Source organism: Triturus cristatus, chromosome 7 (assembly GCF_964204655.1).
Source record: "Triturus cristatus chromosome 7, aTriCri1.1, whole genome shotgun sequence".
Classification (NCBI taxonomy): Eukaryota; Metazoa; Chordata; class Amphibia; order Caudata; family Salamandridae; genus Triturus; species Triturus cristatus.
This window is the reverse complement of record NC_140590.1, coordinates 525,670,726-525,698,563: the sequence shown is the minus strand read 5'-3', so window position 1 is coordinate 525,698,563 and position 27,838 is coordinate 525,670,726. Positions and strand designations below refer to the sequence as shown.

Genomic DNA, 27,838 nt, shown 5'->3' with positions numbered 1-27,838 from the left:
CTCACGTAAGATTTTTTTTTGAGATTGCAGAGCATTCCAAACAGCCGTCTCTGCCTTTGTGACCTAGAAGACCTGTTGCAAAGTCATCCCGTGCCCTCGGCACTCCCCAACTTTTTGCTGACTGAAACTGGTGGTAACTGATTTTGACTGACCCTGGGCTCTGCCTAACGAGGCCCAGGGCCAGTGCTAAGCTGAAAGACACATTAGAATACAGTTAAAACACCTACATACCCTAAGGTACACAATGGTATGGTGGGGTACCTCTGTGATTGGCATGACCTACCCTATAAGCCCCTAGTATATAATAGGGCAGGGGATTGAAACTACCTAGAAGTCCCTAGTAACCTGGAGCATGGCAGTTTAAAGGCCAGCAGCTCTTTCTGCAATTGCATGTGTGCCCTGCAAAAGCCTGAGGTCAGTTTAAAAGCAGCACTGGGTGCCAGGACTGCTTTTAAAAGGTACATTGTGCCCAAACTCGACTTTGGTGTTTGGGGCACTTACAAATGGATAACCTACAATGTTTTGGCATATTAGGGACCCCCAGGGTCTCCCCTAGGTATCCCAGGGGTGGGAGGTCAGGTATTTATATGATACACCCTTATAAAATTAGTTTTTATATGCCTGGGTAAAGTGAAATTTCACACTTCACTCCCCACATTGTGGCACAGTGCTACTAAAATTCAACTTTGATGCTAGGAGCACTGTAAAGGGAAAATCTGCAATCTTTCTACAGATTCAGAACCCCTAAAGTCTCCCCTGGTTGCACATGGGGTAGGGTTCCTGCAGATATAAGGCAAGTACTTATAAAATATGTTTTTGTAAGTCCTGGTACTGGAAAAATGGCCCAAGTCATTTTTCCCATTCCAAATCCCTTGTTACATAGGTTAACATGGTATTATTCATTAATAACTTTTGATATGAGAGGACTAGACATGCCATTCAAAGACTTCCCAGAATGGTATTAATAAATCCAACAATATCATATTGTTGAATTTCTCCTAAAGTGTACATACAAGAAGTTATAAGACTTTCTTGTTTGTAATTCCAAATTCAGCCTTCCAGTGGTCTACCCTGATTGGTCAGAGTTAAGTGGATTAGCCAGGCTGCCTTGAAGAGGTGATAAAGAGCCCCTGGGGTTAACCAGCTCTGCTGGCAAAGCAGTGTGCTGTTCAGTAGGAATGCCAGGCCAGGGGGAGGAGTCATAAACCATGGTCTTCAAAGGCAGAGGGATGGTCACAGTGTCAGTTTCCACTTTACACTTTTGACCCCCACCAGACCCAGGATTAGGGAAGGTATGTGCAGATGGTAGGGGGAGAGTCTATGGAAATAAGCCATCATAGGGGTGTGTTTAGCCAGCTCTTACCTCCTTGCTGGAAAATCAGCCAATATGGATTTGGAAGATTTGATGTACTCTGGGACAAAATAATGCCACACTCTACAGGATGTGATTATAACTTGGAGGAGTTACCCTGCTCCCATTGGTCAGAAGTGACCTCCTGTCTGACCCAGAGAACTTGGAATAAGTATCTGACAGGGGCAGAGCCCTCCAGATATGCTGCTTGAAACTTACTGAAGCAAGAAGTGTCCTGCTGTGCAAAGATTTCTAAGGCCTGACCTCTGAAAACTGCACCCCCAGAAACTACAGCCCTGTGGATTATTTTGCTGAAAAAGAACTAAAGAGTGGACTCCCTGAAAGCTACAGGTTACAAGAGCTCAACTGGAGCATCACCAACTAAATCTACACCTTGGAGACCCATCAGTGGATTTGTAAGGGTTTTGTACCAGTGGATTGTGGGAACTGACGTCCTCAACTTTCAAGGACCATCTTGGAGCTTCCAGACCCTTGGAGTAAGTTTGAGACACTTTGAGACCTCTTGAGGAACTTCAGGAAGAAGTTCAAAAAGTTTGGAGAACTTTGGAGCAACTTTGAAAAAAGCTCCAGCCAGGCCACCTGCCTTCAACCGCGAGCTGGCCAAGCCATCCAGGTTCGTCCCGCTAAATGCTCCATCGCATCAACTTCCAGAGATTGACCGGGACTAGAGAAAATCTAAAGCCGGAGAACCCTCACCGGATCCAGCTCCATGAGGAGCATCGAGAGACCCCGCGAGAAAAAGCTCTAGAAAAGTTTCTAAGTCCGCTTGTAGAAAAGGTGACCGGGAGCAATCGCGAGAGCCAAGCCGCCTGCCTTCCATCGCGTGTCGGCCTGGATTCCTGGGTTGTCCCGCTGAAGCAAACTTGAAATATTTTCTACGTCCGCTCCAGGGAAGTTGACCGGGACCTCATCACAAGTCAAGCCGGCGAACCCTCACTGGCTCCGGACAGGCTGGGAGCTTTTAGGACCCTCGGGAAGAAAAGCTCCAGAAAAGTTTCCAAGTGTGAAGGTAGAAACTGAGACCGGGACCTGCCGGGAGCTGTAGCCGTTCAGGGCTCCATCGCGCCCAGCCTGAAACTTTGACTTTGGTCCGGTGTATCGCGAGCAGGTATCACAGTATGGTGCTATAATCTTCTAAGTGCTATATTTTATTAAATCTTTGAAAATTCATATCTCCAGTTCCCTACATTGAACTTTTGTTGTTTTGGTGTCATTTTAAAGATAACAATATTTCCTATTTTTATAAATTGGTGTTGGATTTTTATTATGAGTTGTGTCTTAATTATTCACTGAAATTGTGTTTTTAAATTCTTTACATACCTGTCTTTGAAGTTAAGCCTGTCTGCTCGCAGCCGCGTTACCAAGGGTTGAGCATAGGAATAATTTTCCAAGACCTATGATGAGTCCTATCATGTTTTAGTGGCCTTATTGCCAGAGGCAGACCTACATTTGCCCCTACCAATAACCCACTTTCCAACAAGACCCTTCCAAGGAGTCCCTGCAGTTTATTTAACTCCTTTCAGTCAAGGTCTATTTGGGTGTGTAACTGATCTTGATTCTCCATGAAAGGCAACCACCCCTTGAATATATGTATGTTGTTGCAAAGTCATCCTGTGTGCCCAGTGCAACCCCATTTTCTGCTGATGGGTACTAGTGGTAACTGACTCTGACTGTCCCTGAGTTCTGTCTAACCAGGCACACAGCCAGTGCAATGTTGAAAACACAAGTGAAAACACCCACATGCATTTAGGTTATACTATATATTAGGGTACACTTACAATTAGCATGACCTTCCTATAAGTCTCTAGCAGATAATAGGGTAGGGGGATTAAAACTACCTATAAGGCCTTAGTATATAATAGGGCAAGGCAGTTTAGAGGCCAGCAGCCCTTTCTGCACTTGCATGTATGCACTGCTGATTGGCTGAGGTCATTTTAAAAGCAGCCCCTGTGTAAATTCACTGCAAACCCGACTTTGGTGGTAGGAGCACTTAAAAAGTGATATTCTACAGTGTTTTTGCATATTAGGTACCCCCAGGATCTTCCCTAGGTGTTCCAGAGGTAGGAATCATGAAATTGTATGGAGGGTCTTTATAAAGGATGTTTTATATGACCTAGGGATAGTGAAATTGCATATTTCACTTTCCCCATTGTAGTAAAGTGCCTCTCAGAATCGACGTTGGGGCTAGAAGCACTGTGGAGTGTGGATCTACATTACTTTTGCATATTCAGAGCCTCCAAGATCTTCCCTAGGCATACCAGAGGTGAAGGTTTATATAACTATAAGCAGGACCCTTATAAAAGATGTTTTATATGCCCTGGTGTTGGAATAATTGCACATTTCATTTTCCCCATTGTAGATCCCCAGCCACATAGGATACCATTGCAATAGTTTATGAGTGCATACATATTGCTAGGAATTAAAAGATATATCATTCAAGGACTTAGAAGAATGGTATTGATAAATCCAACAATATGTATTGTTGAATTTATCCTAAAATATACAGGGAAGGAGTAGTAAGACTTGCTGGTTCATAAGCCAAAATACCGCCTGCAGTTGTCCCTGATTGGGCAGTTAACAGGATTAGCCAGGCTGCTTTGATTAAGTGATAAGTGGCTCACCCAGGCAGAGGCTATCTGTTGGAGAGAGCTCTGCTACACAGGAATGCCAGAGCAGGGGGGGGGGGGGGTGGAGGAGGGTCGTAAAGCATGAAACTTCAAAGGAGGAATAGGACAGGCAGGGAATGCCATCCCCTCTGACCCAACCAGATACAGGCTTAAGTAAGGAATCTGCAGATGTTAGGGGAAGGAGAGTTATGGAAATGAGCCATACTGGAGGTTGGTTTAACTAGTTCTTACTCCGTTGCTAAATTTTCAGCCATTTTGAATTTTGCAGGAATAGTGTTCTCTGGGAGAAGGTTATGCCACACTTTGTAGGCATTGGTCATGCTCTAGGGTGTTGCCTTGCACCCCATTGGACAGGCGTGCTCTCCTGCTTGACCCAGAGAACACTGTATAAATATGTGAGAGGTGCAGAGCCTCTCAGATGTGCTGCTTAAAACTATGGGAAGAGAAAAGATTGCAATGCTGGAATCTGGATTTGCACCACCAGGTTCTGCATTCTGACTGACTGTGCCTGCTGCATTATCTGGAACTACAGCCATGTAGATGTACCTCCAGAGTTGTTCAGTGGGACAAACCTAGAATCCGGGCTGGGTCGCGATTAAAGGGGGCCAGCTTGGCTCTCGCAGTTGAGTCGATCATTTTATGGAGCTTTTTTCCAAAGTTGTTTCAAACTTCTCCAAACTTCTGGAACCTCTTCCTGAACTTCCGCTTGAGGGTCCAAAGTGTCCAAAACACATTCAAGGGTATGGGAGCTCCAAGATGGCCCTTGAAAGTTTGGCACAACAATTCCAACAACGTAGCTGGACAAAACCCCTACAAATCCACTGGACGCACTCCAGGCAGGGAAATCCTCATGGTGATGTTCCAGGTGAGCTGATTAACCTGTAGCTTGCACAGAGTCATTGCTTTAATCCTTAAGAAGCACATGTCTTCTCGATGCTGTGTGTCAAGGCTGGATGCGCTACACTAGATTCATTGCTTGACAAAAACTGGTTGCACATAAGCATTTCACAAGCCTTTTGTACGGGAGTGCACATCTCAATAGCAAGCAAGAGCCATGACAAAACACTGTCATGGGGAAGGCGACATCACATGATTTTTACTCATGAGCAAATGGTGCAAATGAGACTCATGTAACAAAAAAGAAATTGCGATGCTCCCGATTTTCACACAGAAGCATTCCTTGCATAACAGTTTTCATAACATCCATAATTGTAGCAGAAAGTGCACATGTTGTGCAAGACAAAGAACTAAGCTACTTCACCTGCCTCTATCTCGGTCCTTTATTGTGAGCTTCTAGAGAGTGCTCCAGCTGAGAGACTCCCAGTATTATTGCTGCAGAGGGTGCAAAGCCTCTGCCCATGGGGGAGTCATACTATTGCATCCGCTTGACACAAGCATCTTGGAGACCAAACAGCAAACATCTTCAGGGGTGCTTGTGAGGCAGTGAAGATTTAATCTGTGTGCGTGCATGTATGTGTTATGGGCTTGGGCTCAGAATACAAGACATTTGCATTCTTTCAGAAATAGAGAGGACCGACATTCACAAGACCTGAGGACAACTAGTCAGAAATGGAGCAAGTGACGGGAGGAGCTTTCACATCACTTCTGGGTGTTGAGAAACAATCTACAATCTATACATCTAAGTCCAGAGTCAAACATATTTTGACAGAAACATACCACATTGCTTGTGGGGGTCTTTTTAGAAGAGCTAATCTGAGTCTCAGGAGTGCTGGATGTAAAGGGGCTCCATAAGAAATGGGTGCACGGTACTACTGAGCTGGTACCAATAAGCTGGTGAAGTATCTTAAAGCACTCTGAGCACCTTTTGACGAGAACCACATGGAAGCTGTAGATGGTGTAAGCAGAGATGTAAGTCCTTATTTCTAACCCCGTAGACTTCATTCTGTCCCCAGCTACTAAACTCATCACCCCTGCCCACAGCTGACTTCACTTAAGGATGGGCTAGGTCAATTTTAGGTCGAGCCTATTAGAAAGCACGTGCGCTGTGTGTTGCAAGACATATTTTGGGCTTGCCAAGAACATACAGGGGCTAGGAGCTCGCCAGTCACTACCATTGATTGGCTTTTCTCTCACATTTTCCGGCTTCTTATTTGTGTCCCAGCTTGTCAGTCTGTTCTTACCCCTTCCATGAAGCATTGCCACTTTACCCTCACATTTGATTGGCTGCCTTCTGTGTTTCCACTGCTTGCATTTCAAGCACTACTTTTTTGTTTTGGTCAAGCACTCTTTGAGAGTTCATGCTTTTTTCAAAGTTATCTCCCTTGTGTACTTCTCTCCCCCTGCACTCCATGTTGTTCTCGGTCGTCCAAGTGCCTCTCCGTGACCACTTCATGTTGCACTCACCTTCGTGTAATTCCCACCCATTGATTTTTTCGATTGTGTGCTTCTCCCCTGCCTGCTCCACATTGCTCTCTCACCACTGTTTCTTCTCCCCACCCGCACCTTCCTTGTTGTTTCCCCACTCCCACCCTCCTGCTTCGCCTGTTGCATCTCCTTCCCAACCCTGTACTCCTCATGTTGCCTGCTCACCCATGTGATAGTCCCCACCCCAATTCACATTGGTCTCTCATCCTTTGCTCCTCCTCTCCCACCCATGCCCTCTGTGTCGCATCCACACCCCCATGCCAGTGATGTTTCAGCGACTCATGTTGCTTCTGCAACCCCATTGTTTTCACACCTGCTTTTTTATTTAAAAAAAGAAAATGTTTGCACAACTTGGATTGGCAACTAAACAGAAAAAAATGGAACATTATTTTGTGGATATGCACGTGTGGTGCTCGTACCTACAAAATGACACGAGCAGCCACGTCAATAGCTTCCTTTTTAGTTCTTTAGCCATGCTGCACAGCATCAGGGATGCTGCATAGTGTCAGGGCTAAAATCGTTGGCAAACCTAATCAGTCCCAAATACAAGACCTATTGGCGTTGCCAATGGCTGTTATGTTTAACTTTCACTTTCTCTGTCATTTGGTGTTGCTCTAAATCACACTATCTGTCCATAGTCTCTCTCTCTCTCTTTCTCTAACTCTCTCTCTCTCACACATACACAGACTGCTCCCTTTGTCTCTATGTCTCAGTTTCTTTCATTCTTCTCGTGCTCTCGCTATTTCTATTTCACTTCACTCTGTTTTGCTCTCTCTTACACTATATTTTCTCTCTTGGCTTCTTGCTCTTACACTTTCTCTCACATCCTCCCTCACACAACCACTCTGCCTCTACTTTTCCCACTATTCTCTGGCTACCTGTCTCTCTCTCTTTCTCCTCTCACACACACACTCTATCCTCTGTCTCTTTCCCTCACACTATCTATTGTTCTTTCTCTTATAGCCACTCCCATTATCTCAATCTCCCCTTCTTAGTTTCTCTCGTTCCTTGCTTTGTCTCTCTCCGAGTCACTCTCTGCCTGCTTCTCTCTCCATCTCTCCAGTGTCCCCCTTCTCTCAATCTTCCTCTATCTCTCCCGCCTCACTTTGTACCTCTCTTCTTTGCTCTGTGTGTGTGTCTGTCTCTCTCTCTCCACCTTGCTAGTCACTCCCTCTTTCTCTCAATCTCGCTCTACCTCTCTCCCTCGCTATGTCTCTCTCACCCTCTCTTTCCCTCTCTGTCTCCATCCTCTGATTCTGTCTGGTTGCTTCCCTCTGGCGCCTCGAGCTCTCTGCCTCAGTTCCCCCGAGAACCACTTGCCAGTGACCTCCAAGGCTCCAATTAACTGGATAGAAAAGCTACTTCCCTTCATAAAGGGACAGGTAGGGAGTGAAGTCTTATGTCTCCCCCAGGTCCCCTGGAATCAGCCAGGGCTGCTGCTAGGGACAGCCTGTGGCCCTCAGTCTTACTTTCTCAGAAGTGCCCCTGGGGTCTTAATCATATCTGCCGCCTTCAGTAGAACTGGGTTGCCTGGACTCGGAGAGCTCAGTGGGTTCATGTGCCTCTTTTGCCCACACGTGACTCCGGGCTTGCACGTGCTCAAAGAAATGAATCACTGGACGAGCGGGGTACTAGTGGCATAACGACACCAGTGGCGGCTGGTGACTTTTGAAAGTGGTAGGGCGTGATGAGCGAGCGTGACTGGAATAGATGGTCGTGAGGGTCCTTCACTGAACAAAATTTGAAACAGAGGACAAAATGGTACATGTTACTGCAAATCTGAATAACTGCACATTTGCTTTGCGGTATTTTGTTGTGCTGGTGACGTCTTCTATTTTTTTCATGCTGCTGTCTTGTTGTGCTGCATTATTTAAATGTGATTTTTATTTTGTTGTATTGTAGTTTTTGCGCTGTGTTCTGTTTTGACTGTTCTTGTGATGTGCGATGTCATGTTTTAATTGTGGTGTTATGTTGCTTGGTGTATGTTACTGTGTTATATTTAGTGGTTTACTTTAGATAGGTCAACAAACGCTGCTATATTTGCAGCCGAAAGCAGCACATTCCTTTAAAGTTCCAGTCATGAACAACTATTTACCACTTTCTAAGGTAGTAAAATAGTGCTGCTGCAGCTTATCAACCACTTAAGGCACTAGTCGGCCCTAAAGTGGCAAAATGGATTTGCCTTATTTGCCACATAATCAGTCATTTGATGCAAAATGTGCAGATTTTAACTAAAAGAAATATTTGTAGCTCAAAAGTTACAAAAAACACAGCAACATGTGTTGCTGCGCAGTGGAACATTTGACTGGTCAACTTTCTGTTGCTTTTTGCTGTATTTGTGTATTTGAGTGTGAAACTGATACTAAAGTTGTGAAACCCTTGCCCCTGTACGCCAACGTGTCAAAATGACATAATAATGAAGCAAGACTTTCACTAAATTATGCTGCAAAATATGCCTTTTCAGGCCACATAATTTAGCCAACCCTACACATAATTTGGGTCTACATTGCCACACAATTCCAGTGACCATGCAAATACCCAATAAAATATCTTAACTCAATTGCCTTTGCAATAATTGTCAATCACAGCGAGCCAACAGCTGTAAATTACGTCAATATTAGTTCCCCTGCTAGGAAAAAATGGAACCTATTTGTAAAAAAAGCTCCTTCGCTCCCTCCCCTCCCCAACCGGCCCGTGTGTGAGGTTTGCAGCTACAAGGATATGAATTAGCATATATGAAAGTGTTCTGCCCTAGCACCTTGTTTCAGTGGCAGCTTGAACGAGTAACTGCTCTGACACATCACAAAATCGTGCTAGGAGTTGCCTTTTTTAATGCAAAATTGCTGTGGCCGTAATCTACGAGGAAAATCCCAAAAATATAAATGTGCAACTGCAGGGACGATAGAAGTGGGGGAGGATGAAGGGAGCGAGAGCTGGGTAGGTAATGAAAAAAAAATTAAGGCACATCTCCAGACTAAATATTTTGGCCAAAAAATGTGCAAAGCAACGAAACAGAGCACATTGTGCACAGCAGAGTAGCAGGGCCGTTTCTACCATTAGGCAAGACTAGGCGGCCGCCTAGGGCGGCAAAAGGGGTAGGGCGGCAAAAAACATGAGTGTGGGAATATCTAATGCATTAATTCTTCTAGCCTGGATGACAGGGGGAGAGAGTGATAGTAGTAAAAGGGAGAGGGCTGCACTTTTCAATTCTCGCCTAGGGCGGCGAAACACATAGAAACGGCCCTGCAGAGTAGCAAGCGTTCATGCCCGGAAACAAACAGCCAGAGAGCGAGGTTGTATTGACAGGGAACAGACGAACGACCTCCTGGAGACTCAGACTGTGAGGTCACTCTCAGCGCTCGGCCCAAGTATATTCTGTTGCCCTCAAAAATCTGACCTTAAGTAATGTAACAGGCGCTCCTGTAATGCGCGCCAATGCCTTAGGGTTGTGTTTAACTTCAAACTCTCCTGCGTGAACACCACATGGCTGCTCAACTTCACCCAAATAAAAATACACAAAAAGTTAAGTGTATTAATTACAGCTTAAAATGAAAATAGGCACCTACCAGCCTGCATTCTTTAGAGCCTACGGTGTAATAAGCACAAGACATGGCTCAGCTTCAGATGCATAACGCTTTCAAAAGTGAAAGCACACTCAACTCCACGTGAGGGAAAGAATGAAGAGAGCAGCGAGCTGCACCCCTCCTACAGACCGTCCCCTCTCGTGATGGCTTGTAATTGTTGCCACCCACTACCTCCTTCTCCCTCCCAGCCTGCCCCGCCCACTCCCATTGAAAAGAGTAGAGTTCTGCCAACTCCTCCCAGGGCTATTTTGTAATCGCCCGATAAGCAGCCTTATCCAAGGCATTCTAACTCGGCACACCCCCTGCCTCGATGTCACTGCTGTAGCTTGTGCCTGCAGGTCGAAAGATGACCTCGCCCAGGCAGGCACATGCGCAGCAGGATGTCTGCAGTTTATTACAGAGCTGCCTCATTAAAAGTAATAAATAGAGCAGCCAGCAAGTATACATTTCTTTTCGGCTGCTTCGTTTTTTACATTCATTTCTTGCCTCTCCCCTCAGGCTCAGAATGGCAGGGCAACGCCCCTTTTGCCCACTAGCACCAGCCGCCCCTGACGGACACCCCCACAGCCCACCACGGTTTGGGGGTGGGCCTCCAGTCTTCTCTACATGAAGGGGCCCCCACAGCATGTCTGTGCAGCATGTCTCTCCTAAACAGCAGCAGCGTGCAGCATACTCTGAGCTGACACTAAGCAGACCCAGGACTGAAAAGAAACAAAATACCTTATTTGTTTCTGTTCAGTCCCAGCCTGCCAGGCCTCTTACTTGAGTGGGGGAGGCCCCACAAGGAAAGCATCAGCAGCAGAGCGCTGCTCTTCTTTAGAAGCCCCCTTGACTTTTCAAGGATTACAATAGCGCTGTAGCGGATTTCTTTAAGGTCTCTGTGCCCTGAAGTGGAGTACAAATGCATTATGTTAAAATTAAATGAATTCCCTTTGTTTGTTCTCAGTGTGATCTCAGCAATCGTGACCACGGGCCTGCAATGATTCTGAGGGTCATCTGTGCATATCAAACAGTGCATCCTTTGTGAAGCATGAAACAGTACTTGATAATGGGTTGCTCTTTTTGCTTCATTGTAGACTACTTCAAATAGGTGTGCATCAACTGGGCCAGGGCGGTGAACTCCGCTCCGTTTGCGGAGTTATCTGTACTCCGCGGAGCACGTGGAGTTCCAAAAAACACACGGAGCTGAGTTTTTCCTCGCTCGTGCTCGGCAACGTCAAGTTGGTGGGCGCAAGCGAGGAAAATCCACCTCCCAGCGAGATTTCTCAACGCGGGTGGTCAGATCCCACAAGGTGGGCAGTCGCGGTTGGTCGCGACGGCTCGCATTGAGAAACATTCCGTTTGCATTGAGAAAGATGCTGCTAGGGCAGAAAATCTACTCGAGCAGAAAGAAAAGAAGCAGAGCCCTCTTGCTGATGCTACAGTGTGGGACAAACACCAGGCGCTGAAAATCAACGTAAACGGCATGACTAAGCGCACTCTGCTGCTTGTGGAACCCCGCATTGTACGACAGAGTTTTTTGGTCACTTCGCGGAGTTCCGCATAGCTGAACTCTGTGAACTCCGCCCAGGCCTAGTATCAACTGAGAACCTTCTTCCTTCCCCCTCCTGCTAGATACCCCTGTGACCTGCAATTACGTTATTGCAAACATTGCTAATTTGTCTAACAATACAGCAACCGTTTGTTCTGCTGTCCTTTTAAATTGCTTTCATGAAAGTATTTGTTTTTCAGTTGGGCTTGCTACAGTATTGAGTAATATAAGGTGAATGGCTTTGTGTTACCAATGATGTGTCTTTTACTATCTGCAGTTTAAAACCACATCCATGTTCTGCGTCAGTACGTCCAGTTAAAAAAAGGAGTAAGTATGTGAATGACCTGATGAGTAATAATTATATTGGTAGCGCAAATATATTTTTTAATATTTTATTTGTATTGTTTTGAACAAAAATCACTGTATTATGATTTATCGGGTACACTTAGCGTGACTGCATTCATTTATTCTGGTCTATTTTTGTATATTGTTATATGAACTCATTTTGTAGTTACTGTTTTACTGTTCGTAATAAAAAATAATAAAATGTTATTTGAAATTTTTTAAATGTTTTAACCATTAAATAACCGCTTTGTGCGGGCCTGTGGCTCTGGTCTTAATATTAGACTCACATTATCGGTGTCCATTGTGAGGCACTGAGACTCTTATTTCTGTTCACCCTAAATGTTTGAGAGTAAACATATACATACATGTTCGTGATCTGCACAGCCCCTGCAGTCCAAGGGGGTATGTTTATTCTACTGCCCCATAGACTGACTGGTCTCTCTCTTGTGGCACTTTACCTGCCTTGTGGTGCAAAAAGAGGGCTGAGCCGTTGGCTGGAGTCTCAAACTATTCTGTATTTGGCCAGCCACCTTTCTTTAGTGTCCAGTGTCAGTCAAGACAAATGGGTTAACATGCGCTTGGGATTGATGGGGGATGGAAAGTGAGATTGTTTTGGACATCTGAGTTTTACTCAGTCGGCTTCTAATTGCTTTAATTGACTCGTCCACTATCCACGAAGACTGATTGTTTGCTAAAACAGTTTCTGATAAATGATTGAGAGCTTTTCGATTTGTCAGAGGGGACCTGCAGGAATAGGGATTGATTCCGATCTGGAAGTACCGGGGAGCAGCTTCAGCATTTAGCACCACTTGTGCCAACGTTTTGAAGAGTTCTTACTTTATACATGAAGCACAAATATCCCCAACTAAGGGCCTCATGGTGCTGCTTAATTTAACCTGTGTCCGTTGTATTACGGTGCTAATTTATGTTTTACCGATCAGAGACGTAAGGTCTGTGTATGGACCATTCTAAGTCCTCTAGACAGTGTTGCAGCTGTGTCTTTGTTCCCAGTGGTAATTCCCTATTCTTAGTCCTGTAGGCAGTGCTGCAGCTCTGTTTCCCGTGGTAATTCCCCATTCTTAGTCCTCTAGGCAGTGCTGCAGTTCTGTATTCAGTTGTAATACCCATTCTCAGTCATCTAACCAGTGCTGCTAGATGCTTCTCTGGTCCCAGTGGAAAAACCTTATTCTTAGTCCACTAGGCAGTGCGGCTAGCTGCTTCTCTGGTCCTGTTGGTAATTAATAATTCTAAGTCCTCTAGACAGTGCTGTGGCTGCTTCTCTAGTCCTGTTGGTAATTTATCATTCTAAAGCCTCTAGGCAGTGCTGCAGCTGCATCTGTTCCCAATGGTAATTCCTTACTCTTAGTCATCTAGCCAGTGCTGCTAGCCGCTTCTCTGGTCCCTGTGGTAAATCTTCATTCTAAGTCTTCTAGACAGTGCTGCAGCTGCTTCTCTGGTCCCAGTGGTAATTACTCATTCTTAGGCCTCTACACAGTGCTGCTAGCTGCTTCTTTGGTTCCGCCGGTAATTCCTCATTCTAAGTCCTCTAGACAGTGCTGAAGCTGCTTCTCTGGTCCCAGTGGTAATTCCTCATTGTAATTCCTCTAGACAGTGTTGCTAGCTGCTTCTTTGGTCCCACCGGTAATTCCTCATTTTAAGTCCTCTATACAGTGCTGCAGCTGCTTCTCTGGTCCCAGTGGTAATTCCTCATTCTTAGTCCTCTAGGCAGTGCTGCTAGCTGCTTCTTTGGTCCCGCCCGTAATTCCTCATTTTAAGGCCTACAGACAGTGCTGCAGCTGCTTCTCTGGTGCCGGTGGTAATTCTTCATTCTGGATCCTCTAGACAGTGATGCAGCTGCTTCTCTGGTCCCAGTGGTAATTCCTCATTATAAGTCCATGTTAGAAATGGGATTTCTGGTTGGCTAGGGCAAGCGCCTAAGCCAGGCAGAAACTACCACTCTAGTCAGGGCAAGGGAGCTACACACTAAAGATAACCCCTGCTCAACCCCTTGGTAGCTTGGCACAAGCAGTCAGGCTTATCCCAGAGGCAATGTGTAAAGCGTTTGCGCACACCATTCACACAGCAGCAACACACTAGGCACACCACAAAAGAAACTCCACACAAGGTAATATCAAAAATAGCCTTTGTATTATTCATAAAACACATTAGAACGCAATCACATATATACACTGTGCCACCTGGCACTAGGTATGGCTTTACAGGGGATTATGTACATTACAGGGCCAATCGGACCACTGTCATCACCATTACACAAGTAGGGAAAATCACAACCAACTAGTAGTGAAAACAACCAGTATCTACTGGCTATAGGGCCCTTAGCAAAGACTTAAACATCATAACAGTACTCAACATAGCACATTATGCATAGAATCATCAGTGCACCATTGTAAATATTTGCAGCTATGCCCACATCATGAAAATCATAAGCACGTCATGCCCCTCTCAGACATATGCAGATCACCATTACTACCCATATGGGTGCTCTTGCTATAAATAAGCACATAGGGCACTGCAGTGACCAACTATGAGGGGCCTTTGCAATGCACAACCCGTGAGCAGCAACACCCTCCTCATGTTGCTCAGGCCACCCTCACATCTACCATGACATCTGGTCCCCCACCCCAACAGTGAACCACCTTAGGGCCTCATCTACTCACAAATGCCTCCAATAGTGAACTGTAGCTGCCCACAAGCCTGTGGCACAGCCGCTGGAACCAAATGCGACGGGTTCATACGGAGGATCGGGGACCCCCATTGAGATTCCACTCCATCCCCCAATGATCCTTCCCAATGCCCCCGGTAGGTCCACACCCCGGGGGGAAAAACACTTGCACAAACCACAAGCGGCAGAAGCCCCCTCGCTGCCAAAGTCAGGCCGTGCACTCTCACGTCGGCGGGAGGGCTCCCTGGTGTCTCCCGCCTGCAGCTCACCTTGTCTCCTTCAATGGAAAACGCCCCAATGTGGAAGAATATAATGCAGCTGCCCGCGATTGTGCGGCGCAGCTGCGAAAATGCTGGAAATGCCAAGCAGGGCTCCTCGCCAGGACCTCTTCGGTCCAGCGGCACACGACCTCTCCCCTGCTGTCGTGGGAGACGCTGCTCCTTTCTGCAGTGCCATCAGCCCAGGCGTGTCTCGTGTTCCCAGCCGCACACACAGAGCAAAGTCTCCGTTCTCTCTTTCCTATGTGGCAGAGTACCGCCTCGCCCCGCCCACGGTCAGGCTCAGCCACACGGCTGGTTGCTCCTGCCTGGCTTCCGGTGGCCATGACTTCTTCTGGGCTCCATGGAGGGTAAGGCCACACCCACCCGAGTGACGTCAGTGTTGCGAGTCAAAGCGGGAACCCCGCCCCAGGGTTTTCCTCCTTCACCAATGCCGCTGCCCCAGCTAGTGTGTACGAGACTCCTACCTCATTGCAGCCACGGTACTGGTGCCACAGGTGGGGGCTCAGTCCCGAGGCGGCAGCTCCTTAGATAGGGGCCTTAAATGCTTCCTTCCTCAGCGCACCCCTACCGCCAGGCGGCTGCTTCTCCCGCTGAATGGGAAAAAGGACACACAGCCCCAGGACGCGTAATTAGCACTCAACATGTGCTTCACCAGGGCAATAGTAAGAAAAATAATGCGCTCATCCTGCACTAAGTTCTCCCACCTACAGGGCAGACCACCCAGCCCTGGTAGGTCCATTTGGGACACCTTACCAGGGTAGATGCAGCAGGACAGCACACAGAGTCCTTCCTAAGTGCTGGCAGTCCTCCTTGCAGCCCCAACAGGGAGCAGGCAATAGGCAAAAGGAGCTCAATGGTGGTTCCCCCCTGCCAGCATTCCAGTTCCCCCTGGCCAGGTGCAGTCTATAGAGCCAGCAGCTGCTGGCTACAAGTCCACGCAGTGTCTTCTCAACTCACATGGGGTCCCAGCCCCAATACTTCTAGTCCTACAGTCTTTGTTCTTCCCCCTGGCACAGGGATCTGCGCCCGGTCCAAACCAGTTCTGGGGGAACTCACACCTTCCTCTAAAGGTGCACGACTACCTCCTTTGTCAGTGTAGGCTCAGGCCTCAGACACACCACAGGGGGGCGGAGCCAGCATTGTGGAAGGCAGGCACAGTCCCATTCAGTCTCAGGTGCTACTCCTACCACCACTCCAAATGCAGATTTGCCTATTCAGGCTAGTGCTGACTCACCCATCCCCTCTGGAGCCACTGCTACTCCCCAGTCCCTTTCACTCCAGAGCCACACATGCAATACACATCAGGCAGGCACAAAGATACATAGCACACAGAAATGCCCACTTCTAAAAGTGGCATTTCTAAAATAGTAATAATAAATCTGCAAACACCATTGCACAGCATTTATTACCACTATTTCAAACATACCAAACTTGACCACTCCGCCCGTCTCAGATCAGGAATTACCAGTGAAACATTTATCAGGGAATCCCCAATGCATTCCTATGAGAGGGCACCCTCACAGTAGTGAGAAACCAAAATGGCTGTTTGTCACTACCAGGACATGCCACACAGTTAAGGCACATTTCCTACCTTTTACCTACATTACACACTGCTCATAGGGCTAGCTAGGGCCTACCTTAAGGGTGACTGATATGTAGTAAAAGCGGAGCCACAGATGTGGCACTCACTTTATGTGCCACGTCACAGTGTCAGCAACTGGGCGCGTAGGCCCTGCAATGGCAGAGGCCTGAGACAGGTTTGAAAGGCTACTTTGGTGGGTGGCGCAATCAGCACTGCAAGCCCACCAGTAGCTTTTGATTTACTGGCCCCGTGTATATGAGTTACCACATTACTGGGTACTGATAGATGAATTACATTAGCCAAACAGGTGTGGACCAATCTTACCACGTTTTACCATAGAGAGCAGATGCACTTTACACCGGGCAGCAGTGATAAAGTGCCCAGAGTCCTAAAACCACCAACACCAGGTCAGAAAAAATACTAGGAGGAAGGCAGAAAGTTCAGGGATGACCCTGCAAAAAGGGCCAAGTCCAACGGTCCTCTAGACAGTGCTGCCGCTGTGCCTTTATTCATACATCCACTACACTCAAGACCAAAAACGCATAGGTAAAAGACATTGTCAGTCAGTCACACAGCTTTATTCGATCTTTATAAACAGACCATAAAAGCACAAAGGGACATATAAAAATATTCCAAGTCAATAAATGTACATATATACATTGGTTAAGATGAGTATTAAACAAGTTTGCTGTGATCCAAATAAGACCTTTAAAATCATTTTAAAAAGGAAGAAAAATTCATGATTAAAATTACACAATACTACTAAAATGTGGGCCCGCCTTTTTCCTCTTCCTGAAACAGACATTGTCATTTACAACGCCGATAACTGTAACTCTAAAGAATGCGAGACCTATTGCTTTACAAATGCCTGATTAAACATTCCCTCGTCGCTCGCTTCTTGAAAACAGACCGTGACCTGTGGTGATTCGGGGCCATTGCTCAGCTCATACGCCTGTGCATGATTCGACCTGGTACTGATTTCCCTGTAGGACTCATCCTGGCTTTGCGTGGAAGCCCAGCACCTCTGCCAGCCGTCACTGGGTGGCGCCCTCACCTTACATTGTTACTGTGCTATCGGCATTTTGCCTTGGCGGCCGCCACCTCTGCCTCAGCTGCAAACAATGCAGTCCGCTCTCACCATAACCAGGCGGGAGCAGACGGCACCTGGCGGAGGCATGGTGGCACGGGCACCCCCGGGGCCAGGGGGAGCGCCCCGGCTTTGATCTCCGGCACGAGAGGCTTCAGAAGCACGACGTGAGAGAGCAAAAGGTGCACCATATTAGAAGGTGCACCGAGGCACCAGGACAGACCGAGTTACCAGGAACCACGAGGATGATGGGAGAGACGGGGAACCTCAATAGTAGATGAGCTCACCGGAAGGCTCCCTGACCCGGACAAGACCCCAGCTCAGGTGTCCATCACCGGCCTTGTCCGTTCCCAGGGCGCTGCCAAAGACCTCCCTTGGCTTGGACGTGTGGCACTAGTCACTAGTAAAGACTTGTGTGCGGGGTCTGATAGATAGATCAAAGAGCGGCCCCTGCGTGCACCCGGGGCCACGGAGACTGAAGCGTACCGGTTCCGAGCACAGCTACCACTCGAATGGTAAATGGGTGGATGTGTGAGGTGAACTATATAACTCCGGGCCCCCGAAAAAACGGATAGCGCCTCTCTGCAGGGCACAGGAGCAGTGGAACTGTGGCACTCCTGAGTAACGCCACTCCTGTAGGATAGAAGTGCTTTGAGGCACTTCTCCTCACAACAAAGGTGCGGGGATCCCTTGTGGCACTTCTGTCAGAATGCTGGTGCTTTGAGAGTAAGTGCCAGCGCTTCTCTGTGGGAAACTGAGACGTAGTATTAACATCTTTGCAGGATACACGTGCTGTGAGAATATGCAGCTGCACGTCTATGGGGGACAATAGTGCGATGACGCTGTGCACTAACACTTCTCTGCAGAATATGTGGGTGCTGTAAGACTGAGGACCTGTACTTGTGTGCAGGATACAGGTGGTTCGATGCAGAGTCCCAGCACTTCTTGGCTTGCTGGATAATCGAAGCTGTGAGAATCCGCACTTCTCGGGGAACATCGATCTTGTGGCCTTTCTCTGCAGGCTAGTGGTGCTATAAGACCTAGCACAAGTACTTTTCCGGAAGATGCTCGTGCTGTGAGACTGGGCACCAGCACTACTTTACGAGGTACAAGTGCTTTGGGACTAAAGACCAGTACTTCTCTGCAGACGAGTAGGGTTTACAGACGGCAACCAGCAACCCCAGCGCCTTGAGACCCCCACGGGTGTTTTGTTTTATAAATGATTGATTGGTTGACTGCCAACACTTCTCTATGAGATGCAGGTGTTTTGGTGGGGGGACACCAACACTTTCCTGTGATAAAGATGCGTTGTGACGGAGCACCTGCATCTATCTGCGGGATGCACAAGCTTTGAGCCTGAGTACTCCCAGGTCCCTGTAGGATACAGGACAGTGCTGTGCGTCTGACCACCAACCCTTCTCTACAGGACACAGGTGACGTGAGTCTGATCACCAGCTCTTCCCTAGGACAGAACTGCGGAGGGACTGTGTATCCGGACTCTTCTGCGTGGTGCAGCGTGTCCTCGCGGGTCCCCTCGGGATGCCCGTGTGACGCTCATCACTTCCCTGCACGTACCTGCGCTTCGAGGCTCCGCCGCAGGTGATGTGTGGCTGTGAGTACTGGCACCCCGACGCCTCCTCCTCACACACCTGCTGACTCGTGACTCTCCTGACACCCTACCACCCCGCTTCCCAGTCCCGCCTTCCCTGGTGGAGGAAGAGGCGATAAAACGCGACAGACGGAGAGGTGGAACCGAAAGAGGAACTGGCGCGTCCGCCGACACCTGCCTCGGAGGAAGGCGCATTCGCTCAACACCGCTGGCTCCGAGGTCCGGCCCCGGTCTGAGGGCGGCTTCCTCCATTACTACACATACCTCCGCGGAACACCTACCCCGTGGACGCGCTGATTCTGGATAGAGCACCGGTCTGCGGGATACTTGCCCGACTCTGAGGAATACCTGCATCCGCGGAACACTTTTCTCCGGGGTACCCCTTTTTTTGTGTGCAATACCTGACGTCTCTGTGGGATATCCTGTGACCTTGTGGAACACCTGACTCTGTGAAGCGCCACCGCCTCCGTGGTACCGCTGCAACCGTGGACAGCTGCCTCAGTGACCCGCCAGCCTCCGCGGCCTGCTGCTGCGTCCGTGGTAGGCACGGGCTCTGTTGCTCTTCCTCCGCTTCCTACTTTGGAATTGGTCTTGTTCGATCTCGGGTCTCTTTGACCGGCGCCTTCACGTGACCGTCAGTGCAGGAGGTCGGGACCGGAGTGCTGCCCGGGTCATGCGTCCCGGGGTCAGCGTCAGGGCTGTTCCCCTCCCCTGCGCAGTCCAGTCGGATGACTTCTGAGCCATGGTCTCGGTGACCTCGGATGGGACAATTATGGTCAGACGATGCTTCATCACCCTGCGGCCCTTTCGGTGAGTAGTATGCCACTTTAGCGTCTCTGCCCACTTTCTTTTCCCTGGCACCTTTTATTGACTGTAACTTCCCCTTCTGCCCTCTTCCTCTTCTCTATAGTCCAGTTCTCATCACTGTAGTCTCACCTACTGCCCACTACCTCTTCTCTGTCCCCTTTCCTCACTTTATCGTTTCATCTCTCCGCCCATCCGGGTAACCTCACGCGCTGCCCACTTCCGCGACCCCTTTTCATCACGGTACCCTCACGAGCTCCTCGCTTCCTCTTAGCCTTTGTCCATTCCTTTCACCTCACCTGTCGCCTCAGTGCAACCAAGGGAAATGACCCCCAGTAACGTGGTGAAATGCAGAAACACTTGGGGGGACAGAGGGGCGCTCACAAGCCTGTCGCCGGTGCACTTCACAGGCTGCACAAGTGATAGCTTCCACCATGCTGCAAACCACGGAGAGTCAGACCACCCTAAAGATGGCAGATCTGGTTCTGGGTTTTATTTGTGAATGGTGGTAGTTGGGTGGGGGGGGGCGGCTTGGAGGGGTTAGAACGGTGGAGAAATTACTTCACGTGTTCACAAAACAAGTATAGCGCTATAAGATGAGAGACGATTTAACTCTAACAATGACCAGAACTTGCATGGCAGCGGTAATTCAAGTTTCTCCTCACCTTGGTCATCAGTAGTGCAAGCTTCCCACTCATACAGGCACAAGACCGGTGACAAACAGCATCCCTCGTAAACACAACTTGAATGGTGTAGACAACCACAGTGCAATCTCCCCACACATAAACCACACGTGCAGTTTAAGGTGTAGTAGTGTACATTTCCCTCATGCACAGAATCTGTACTGTGCAGACAACCACAGTGCAACATGCCCAAATACATATAACCGGTTCAGGCTGGACAGAAGCAGCTAACCTTCATTCATACACCCATGTATGTATATGTTTTTTTTCTATAGCACATGCAACCGCAGGGAGATCGTCCCTCACACATGGGGAATGCATGCACCACGGGACGCAGCAGTGCAAGCTCCACTGATACAGAGACCTAGCAAAGCATTGACAGAACGCACCTAGCATCTCAGAAGTGCACAGGGCCTGTGCACCATTTTGTGCATCTTGGGGCATTTTAGATTTGCAGAAGAGGCCACAGACACTTGTGATTCCCCATATTGCACCAGAACATGTATAGCACACGTACAATCTCAGGGAACATGGCCCCATGCAAATGATGAAAAACTTTCCTCTGCGACAGTGCTGTATTATAGACTCTGGTTGAGTGGCAAATAGGATGTCAGGAGACACACTGAATATGTGTCTCATAGAGCTGGCACCCAGTGTGCTCCCTGAGGGCACTTTCTTGTAAAGGGCATCAGGTGCCCTAAGAATTCCCAAGACATCCCGTCCCCCATCTATGTGGGGACAGCCAATCACTGCAACCGCCTGCAGGGCAGACTCTGTCCTCCTTTCAAAAGGAGGCCACGTTATTGACTGCACAGTGAGGGGCGGACTACCTGCTTCAAACAGCTGAACTGCAATTCAGGAGGGAAGGCGTGAGTTCACAGCTGCATCGGGGAGAGCACATTTGCTGTAATAGGTCACTCTGAGCCCGTCTGCACGCAGTGCATCCAGGGTGCACCCCTGTGCAAATCAAGCCAATTTGCACTGTGTGTGCCCTCAATCCAAGCTCCCCTCACACCAATAGAACAGTTACAGCTCAAGCAGCAGCAGTGCAAGCTTCCCTCCCATATATAGACCAGGTATTGCATGAGCAGCAACAGTTCTATCTTTTTCATCATATTAAAAACAATTACAGAAACTAGAGCAGTGCAAGCATGCCTCCCACACACAGCACAGGGATTGCAGGGGAAACAATAGTGTCATTTTTCATTATATAAACTGCTGTGCGTTATACCCTCACATGCAACCTGCATTTCGCGCACAGCAATAGTGTGAATTTCCTTCATACAAACAACAGTTACACCTTATTAGGCAGCAGTGCAAGTTTCATTCGCTCACATAAAACAGGCATTGTGCAAGCAGCAGTGCAACATTCTTTCACAGTACAGTTTCAGCAGCTGAAACAGCAGTGCAAGCTTTATTTCCTCACACAGAACGGGTATTTTTCGTGCAGCAGTAGCGCTCATGGAGCAGCTGTGCAAGCTTCACCGCTTCACATATGCAGGTATTATGCAAGCACCAGCAGCGCAAAGTTCCCTCATTGGGAGAACAGTTACAGCACATCAACAGCAGTGCACCATCTCTGTACAACAGGACATGTTCAGCACATCAACAGCAGTGCACCATCTCTGTACAACAGGACATGTTCAGCACATCAACAGCAGTGCACCATCTCTGTACAACAGGACATGTTCAGCACATGCAACAGCAGTGCACCATCTCTGTACAACAGGACATGTTCAGCACATCAACAGCAGTGCACCATCTCTGTACAACAGGACATGTTCAGCACATCAACAGCAGTGCACCATCTCTGTACAACAGGACATGTTCAGCACATCAACAGCAGTGCACCATCTCTGTACAACAGGACATGTTCAGCACATGCAACAGTGCACATTTCACAGATACGCACATACACATTCATGCAATAGCTGCAGCTCGGACAGCATAGCTACATGTTCTCCTCCCATACCGAGTTGAGACACACACACAAGTGAGGCACACATTTCACAAACATAGGAGGAACAGCACGAGAAGCAACAGGGCACGTGTTCTCTTCTCTCAACAGTTGCAGTGCCGGCAGCTACTGTGTAACTTCCCTCACACACATACAAGTTAGTCAGAGCTCTAAGTGGGTCTCACACCCAGAAGTGAGTACAAATTGACTTTCAGCCGGGTACCTACTGGGCCGTATATTCATGTCTTTAACTTTACAGACAAAAGACATCGATTTCCCAACAATGACTTTGAACCCCGCCAGGTAATCCATGCCAGTGATGCCGTTGCCTACATTCCTCGTTTCACTTCATCTTGTATTGCCTGAGAGTGTTTGAATGTTCCCAGTCCTGTGCTATTGTAGTTATTTTTGCTCAGGCAACACGTTACTCAGTGGAGCACACATGGTGAACTGTCACCTGTAAGTTACCGGTTAATATCCTGGTGTGAGTGGCATGTTTTGCTCATAGCGGGGCATGATGACGGGCTCTCGGGTTGAGGCTGAAGGCAGTGCAAGCTTCTACCGCGGCCTCTCAGTAGGTTTCCAACATGTTCAGACTACACGCTCATGTAGTCATTGGCGTCTCTGTAACGCACACAAAGCAACTATCACATATGGGCCGACTGTAATTACCATTTTATGGGAACGTGTATGAAAGATGCATACACAGTAACACAGCTGTTCAAAAAGTAGCAGTGAAAGTGCCACGTTGGCAGGAGTGAGATTGTCCCTGTAAGTGTGTGTGTCTGCGTGTGCGTGAGAGAGGGCATGGTGGAAGGGAGGTGACACAAGGAAGTACACGTAGAAGGGCAGAGTGACAACATAGTGCTGAAGAGGAAGGAGGTGGTGTTTGATATGTGAAGCTGTAAGCTTTCAGGAAGATATGGGGAGGGGGGAAAGGGTGTGTCTGCCAGAGTGAGAGACTGCAGAGGAAAGTGGAGAGACGGGGTGGCTGAGACACTCCGAAGACCACTAGCCCCTTCCCAGGCCTCAGTGATGTTTAATTCACAGTCTCATATTTCCAGAATGTAAATAATTTCGAATCTAATATTCACAAAATTTCCCTTCTGTTGCTCATGTATCTGATACTACCAAAAGGTCTGGTTTTAAGTGTATATTCGCTCCAGGACTCCCCGCCTTTCCTTGGTGTCTTTGTGGGTCCGTTGTTAGAGCAGGGGGCTACTGCTGGCCCCCCTTTGGCTTTCTGCAGCTTCCCCGGGTTAATTGTAGCAGGCACAGTGGGAGCTTCAAGAGAGAGTCAGGGGAAATAAAGAGACGGGAGAGCCGTCAGACCGAGGAGGAAGGCAGCAGGGCCGCTTTGCAAGGTTTGCTTTTGGTTTCCATTCCTGCTTTGGTTCGCTCTTGTGTGATATATCTGGATGCAATCGCACAAAGCCCAAGAGAGGAGCCTCAATACAGGCCAGGCCACACTGGCCTGCACCCATACAGCACTCATCAGTGGCCCATTGAACCCTGATGAGTGCTGTATTTTTCTACCCAAACAGTCGAAGGGGCCATTTTGCTCATTTGCACCAGGGCCCACGTAGGACTTGCTGCACTGCTGGCAGAGGCAGCTGCCGTGCCCTCCCCTCCAGCACAGACCAGCCGCCGCTCAGGTTTCTGCAATGCAAGTACCCGCACACTTCAGAGAGAGCTGGGTCACACACAGCATGACAATGGGACAGCAGGGACAGGAGCACTGGACGCGTCTCTCCTTCAGAATACCTATAGTTTTGGGCTGCTTAGGAGCTTTAAGTCTATTTTTAAGTTCTTTGATGCCCCCACTAGACAGCTGATTATTCAAGCCACAATCCTGTCACGGCTGGACTATGCTTCGACTCTCTATTTGCGGGCCAATAAGGTTGAGGTCCACAGGTTACAGAGAGTCCAGACCGCTGCGGCTAGAATGTTGCTGGGTCTACGTAGATCTAGCTCTGCCTCGGATGCAATTCGAAGACTACACTGGTTGCCTATGGAAAGACGTATAGAGTTCAAGGCACTTTGTGTGGTCTTCAAGGCATGGAAGCTGGCTTCTCCACAGATATTAACAGACTTGATTCAGCCTTATGAGCCTACACGCCTACTTCGATCTTCTAGCCAAAACCTGTTGAAGGTGACACGGGTTAAGAAAACCAGGGCAGGCGACAGATCTTTTAGGCATAAGGCAGCCAGGCTGTGGAATTCTCTCCCAGCATCTATTAGTGGTCTAAGGGATTATCTGCCTTTCAGGAAGGCCCTTAAGACCCATCTCTTCCCCAAAGTCTAATCTGTGTTGGAAGGTGCCTTGAGGGCTTAGTCCTTGTCAGGAGCGCTGGGACGCCCCTTTGTTGGGGCAGCTGTTGTGCTATATAAATTGTTAAAAATAAAAATAAATAAATATAGTGCAAGCAACAGCAGAACATGTTTTTCACACAGCGAGCAATTCAAGAGAGGGCAGCAGTGCCGACAGACAGCCCCCTTGGAAGCGGTGGAAGACACACCTCTGAAGGGACCTGTGTTACACGTGGCACCTTTAGCCAGCATTGGATATTTTACCAACATCACGTTGTATCCCGTAACTTTTTATTTTGCGTTTAAAATTGCAATTTCGACTTCAAAGCAGCCGGCAGTGAGCAGCAGGTGCTGAAAAAGCAGCCCTGCCTGGAGGCGTCGCCCATAACATGGACACTCCTGAGAGCAGTGTGTGAACGCTCGAGTGTGCGGTGTGTCCAGGGTGTCTGGCTGCTGGTGTCGCCCATCACATGGACCCTCCTGAGAGCAGTGTGTGAACGCTCGAGTGTGCGGTGTGTGCAGGGTGTCTGGCTGCTGGTGTCGACCTGTATCTTGGTGGTTTATGGTAAAGGTGATCACAAGACAATATTGCGTCTGCCAGACCTGCCGGTTGGAGGCAGCGTCCCAGCTCTGTTCTCAGCTTCCCTTGCTGGTGATTCCCAGTTTGTAAAGATGGATTCTCATATGTCCTCTGCCTCCACGTGATGGTTGTGGTACCTCAAGGGTCTACCTCATTCTGTGTTGTTTTTCAGCGCTATCAGGTTGCTGCCTGGTGTCAGACATTTTGCTACTCAATAGCGAGCTGACTGTCATTCTTTTTCTCCAGGTCCCAGGCCGGTGGGGACACCAGGCAGCACAGCCGCTGGGTTGTGTGTTGTTCCTCTCCTTGCTTGCAAAGGCTCGCCATTCCTCCCTTAGTTCAGCCGCCTCTGCAGTGGTAGCTGTGTTGAAGCAGTCATGGCTCACTCTACAAAGTGGTTTGGGGCCAGCGCCCAGAAACCAAATTTGATGGAAATGGATCTCAATCATAGGTGTTTCTTTCAGAAAGGTACTAATATTTTTCACGACAGACTAAAAGAGGAGTTAAAGCGGAACACAATGATAAACCCAAAGTGTTCAGCACTTACGGTAGTAGAACTAAGACCCAAAACCTATCTCTTGCATGTCTGTGAGGCCAAAACTCGACTCAGTGTAAGCCTGTGGAGAAGGTCTTTCTTCAGGATTACTGTTGTGGCTAATGCAATAAAAGCATCGTAGCACGAGGGTTCAGCACAGCCGAGCACAGCAAACTCCATTTACTATATGTCATGAAAGTTTAGCCGGCTCGGCTCATACTCCTAAACTGAGAAAGAACCAGTTAGATCTCCCACAGGAGTAAATGCGTCAACATTGTCCATGGTGGTCGTGAGGCTCCCTCCGACCACAGTAAATGGACAGGGCTACAAAGCGCACTTTACAAGCTTGTGTCTGGAAACAGCCAGGTGCTGACTTTTCTAATGCCCACACATGGTACTGGATCTTCACCGAGCAACATCTGCCAAAGCCTGTGGGTGCTCAAACAATTTCAGGGCTCCATAGCTCTAGTCCTAGGGGCCATGTACGTCTGATGTTAAAAGTGAGGTCTTCTAGGAACTTTCAAGGCCCAATATATCGTAAACCACCTGTCATGAATGAAACCTTCTTTAACCTGAGGCTTCCTGCTGACATGGGGACCTTAACTGGACGGGGATGTATGGGTTCAAGTGTAAGGTAACTGGATGCTGATAGAAAACCCAGGAACCTCAAATTCAAGGTCCAGTAGGGGAAAAAAGGCTTTGGACCTTCTTCACTAAGGAGGTCGTCAGGGAATCCAGGTCTCCAGACCACCTGCCAGTAAATCAGCAAACCAGGGGGAGCAGTTCACACTCAAAGGTGGGCTGAGGAAGATAAGGCTTATCTGGGGAAAAATAAAGTTCTTTTTAGGCGGGGGGGAGGAGGGGGTCTGATATCATAATTTTTTTGCAAAGTTGCATGCATTTAATAACGTCAGCTGGGGTTGCAATTAACACAAGAAAGATGTGCGGATAAAATATTCCAGCAGGAGCGTATTTTTCCAGAAGATTTTTTTTTGGCGCAATTGCACTTTTTTAGATTGCCCCCCCCAAATGATTGTTTCAAAACTTTGCAACGTATTCTTCATGTATTCACGAGGAGTAAGGCAGGAGGCTGTGCTCCTTCAGTTTCACAGGTCATCATTGACGATCGCTGGATAGGCTTGTTCCATCATCCCTTCTAGCTCACTGAGGCTGCATCCACAGCGCCAGGAGGGCAGGCAGATGGTCCTGGTCTCCTCCCTCACTCTTCCCGCTGGGAGTGTTTTAGTCCCTCCAAGCAACTCTTAAGCGCAAGTTTAGGCAGACACTTTATTAGGCAATAAGTTGTGGCGGGAGAGGGGTCGCATGCAGCTCTGTGCCGTGAAGAGCCCTAGCATAGGTCTTGCAGGGCAAGTTCAAGGTCAAATGCTTCTTGAAGAACTGGCTTAAAGGCCCAGGCATATCTATATTTGGGGCTTAGCGTATTTGGACCCAGCTCAAAATGGTGACTGCTTTAGTCAAAGATTGTCAGTAACTCTGTTTTTATCGAGCTGTCATAACATAAATAGCTTCACCCAGAGGTGGACGCTGAATCCAAGTTCAAGGCAAACGTGCTGCACAGCAGCCGCTACCGGAGGCCGCATGTGGGCAAGATCACAAGTCTCAGCGAGCTGAAGAGCCAATCCTAGGATGTAAGGAGGGCAACATAAAAGAGTGACGCTGCAACTCAGAAGAAACCACGCCCACTGGGACACAACTCACACAAACACACACACAGTGGAAAGTAGCTCTACAGTGGAGGAAATATGGCGTCAGGCAACCACCCCTGAAAATAGGGATCCATCCCACGTAATGCAGGTAACTGTATTTTACCAGCCGCTTCGCAGGCGCACACGGTACTGGGGAGAACTGAACAGGGGGGTGAG

At 48.3% G+C, this 27,838-nt stretch overlaps 1 protein-coding gene across 1 annotated transcript in view; it reads left to right on the top strand.

Moving 5' to 3' along the window:
- Positions 1–17,513: 17,513 nt before the first annotated feature.
- MGAT5B (alpha-1,6-mannosylglycoprotein 6-beta-N-acetylglucosaminyltransferase B) overlaps positions 17,514–27,838 on the top strand; it is an 819,262-nt gene continuing 808,937 nt past the window's right edge. Inside the window, exon 1 of the mRNA XM_085616896.1 lies at positions 17,514–19,896. Coding sequence (XP_085473022.1) covers positions 19,829–19,896 — 68 coding nt within the window. The 5' untranslated portion in view covers positions 17,514–19,828. The remainder of the gene's footprint in view (positions 19,897–27,838) is intronic.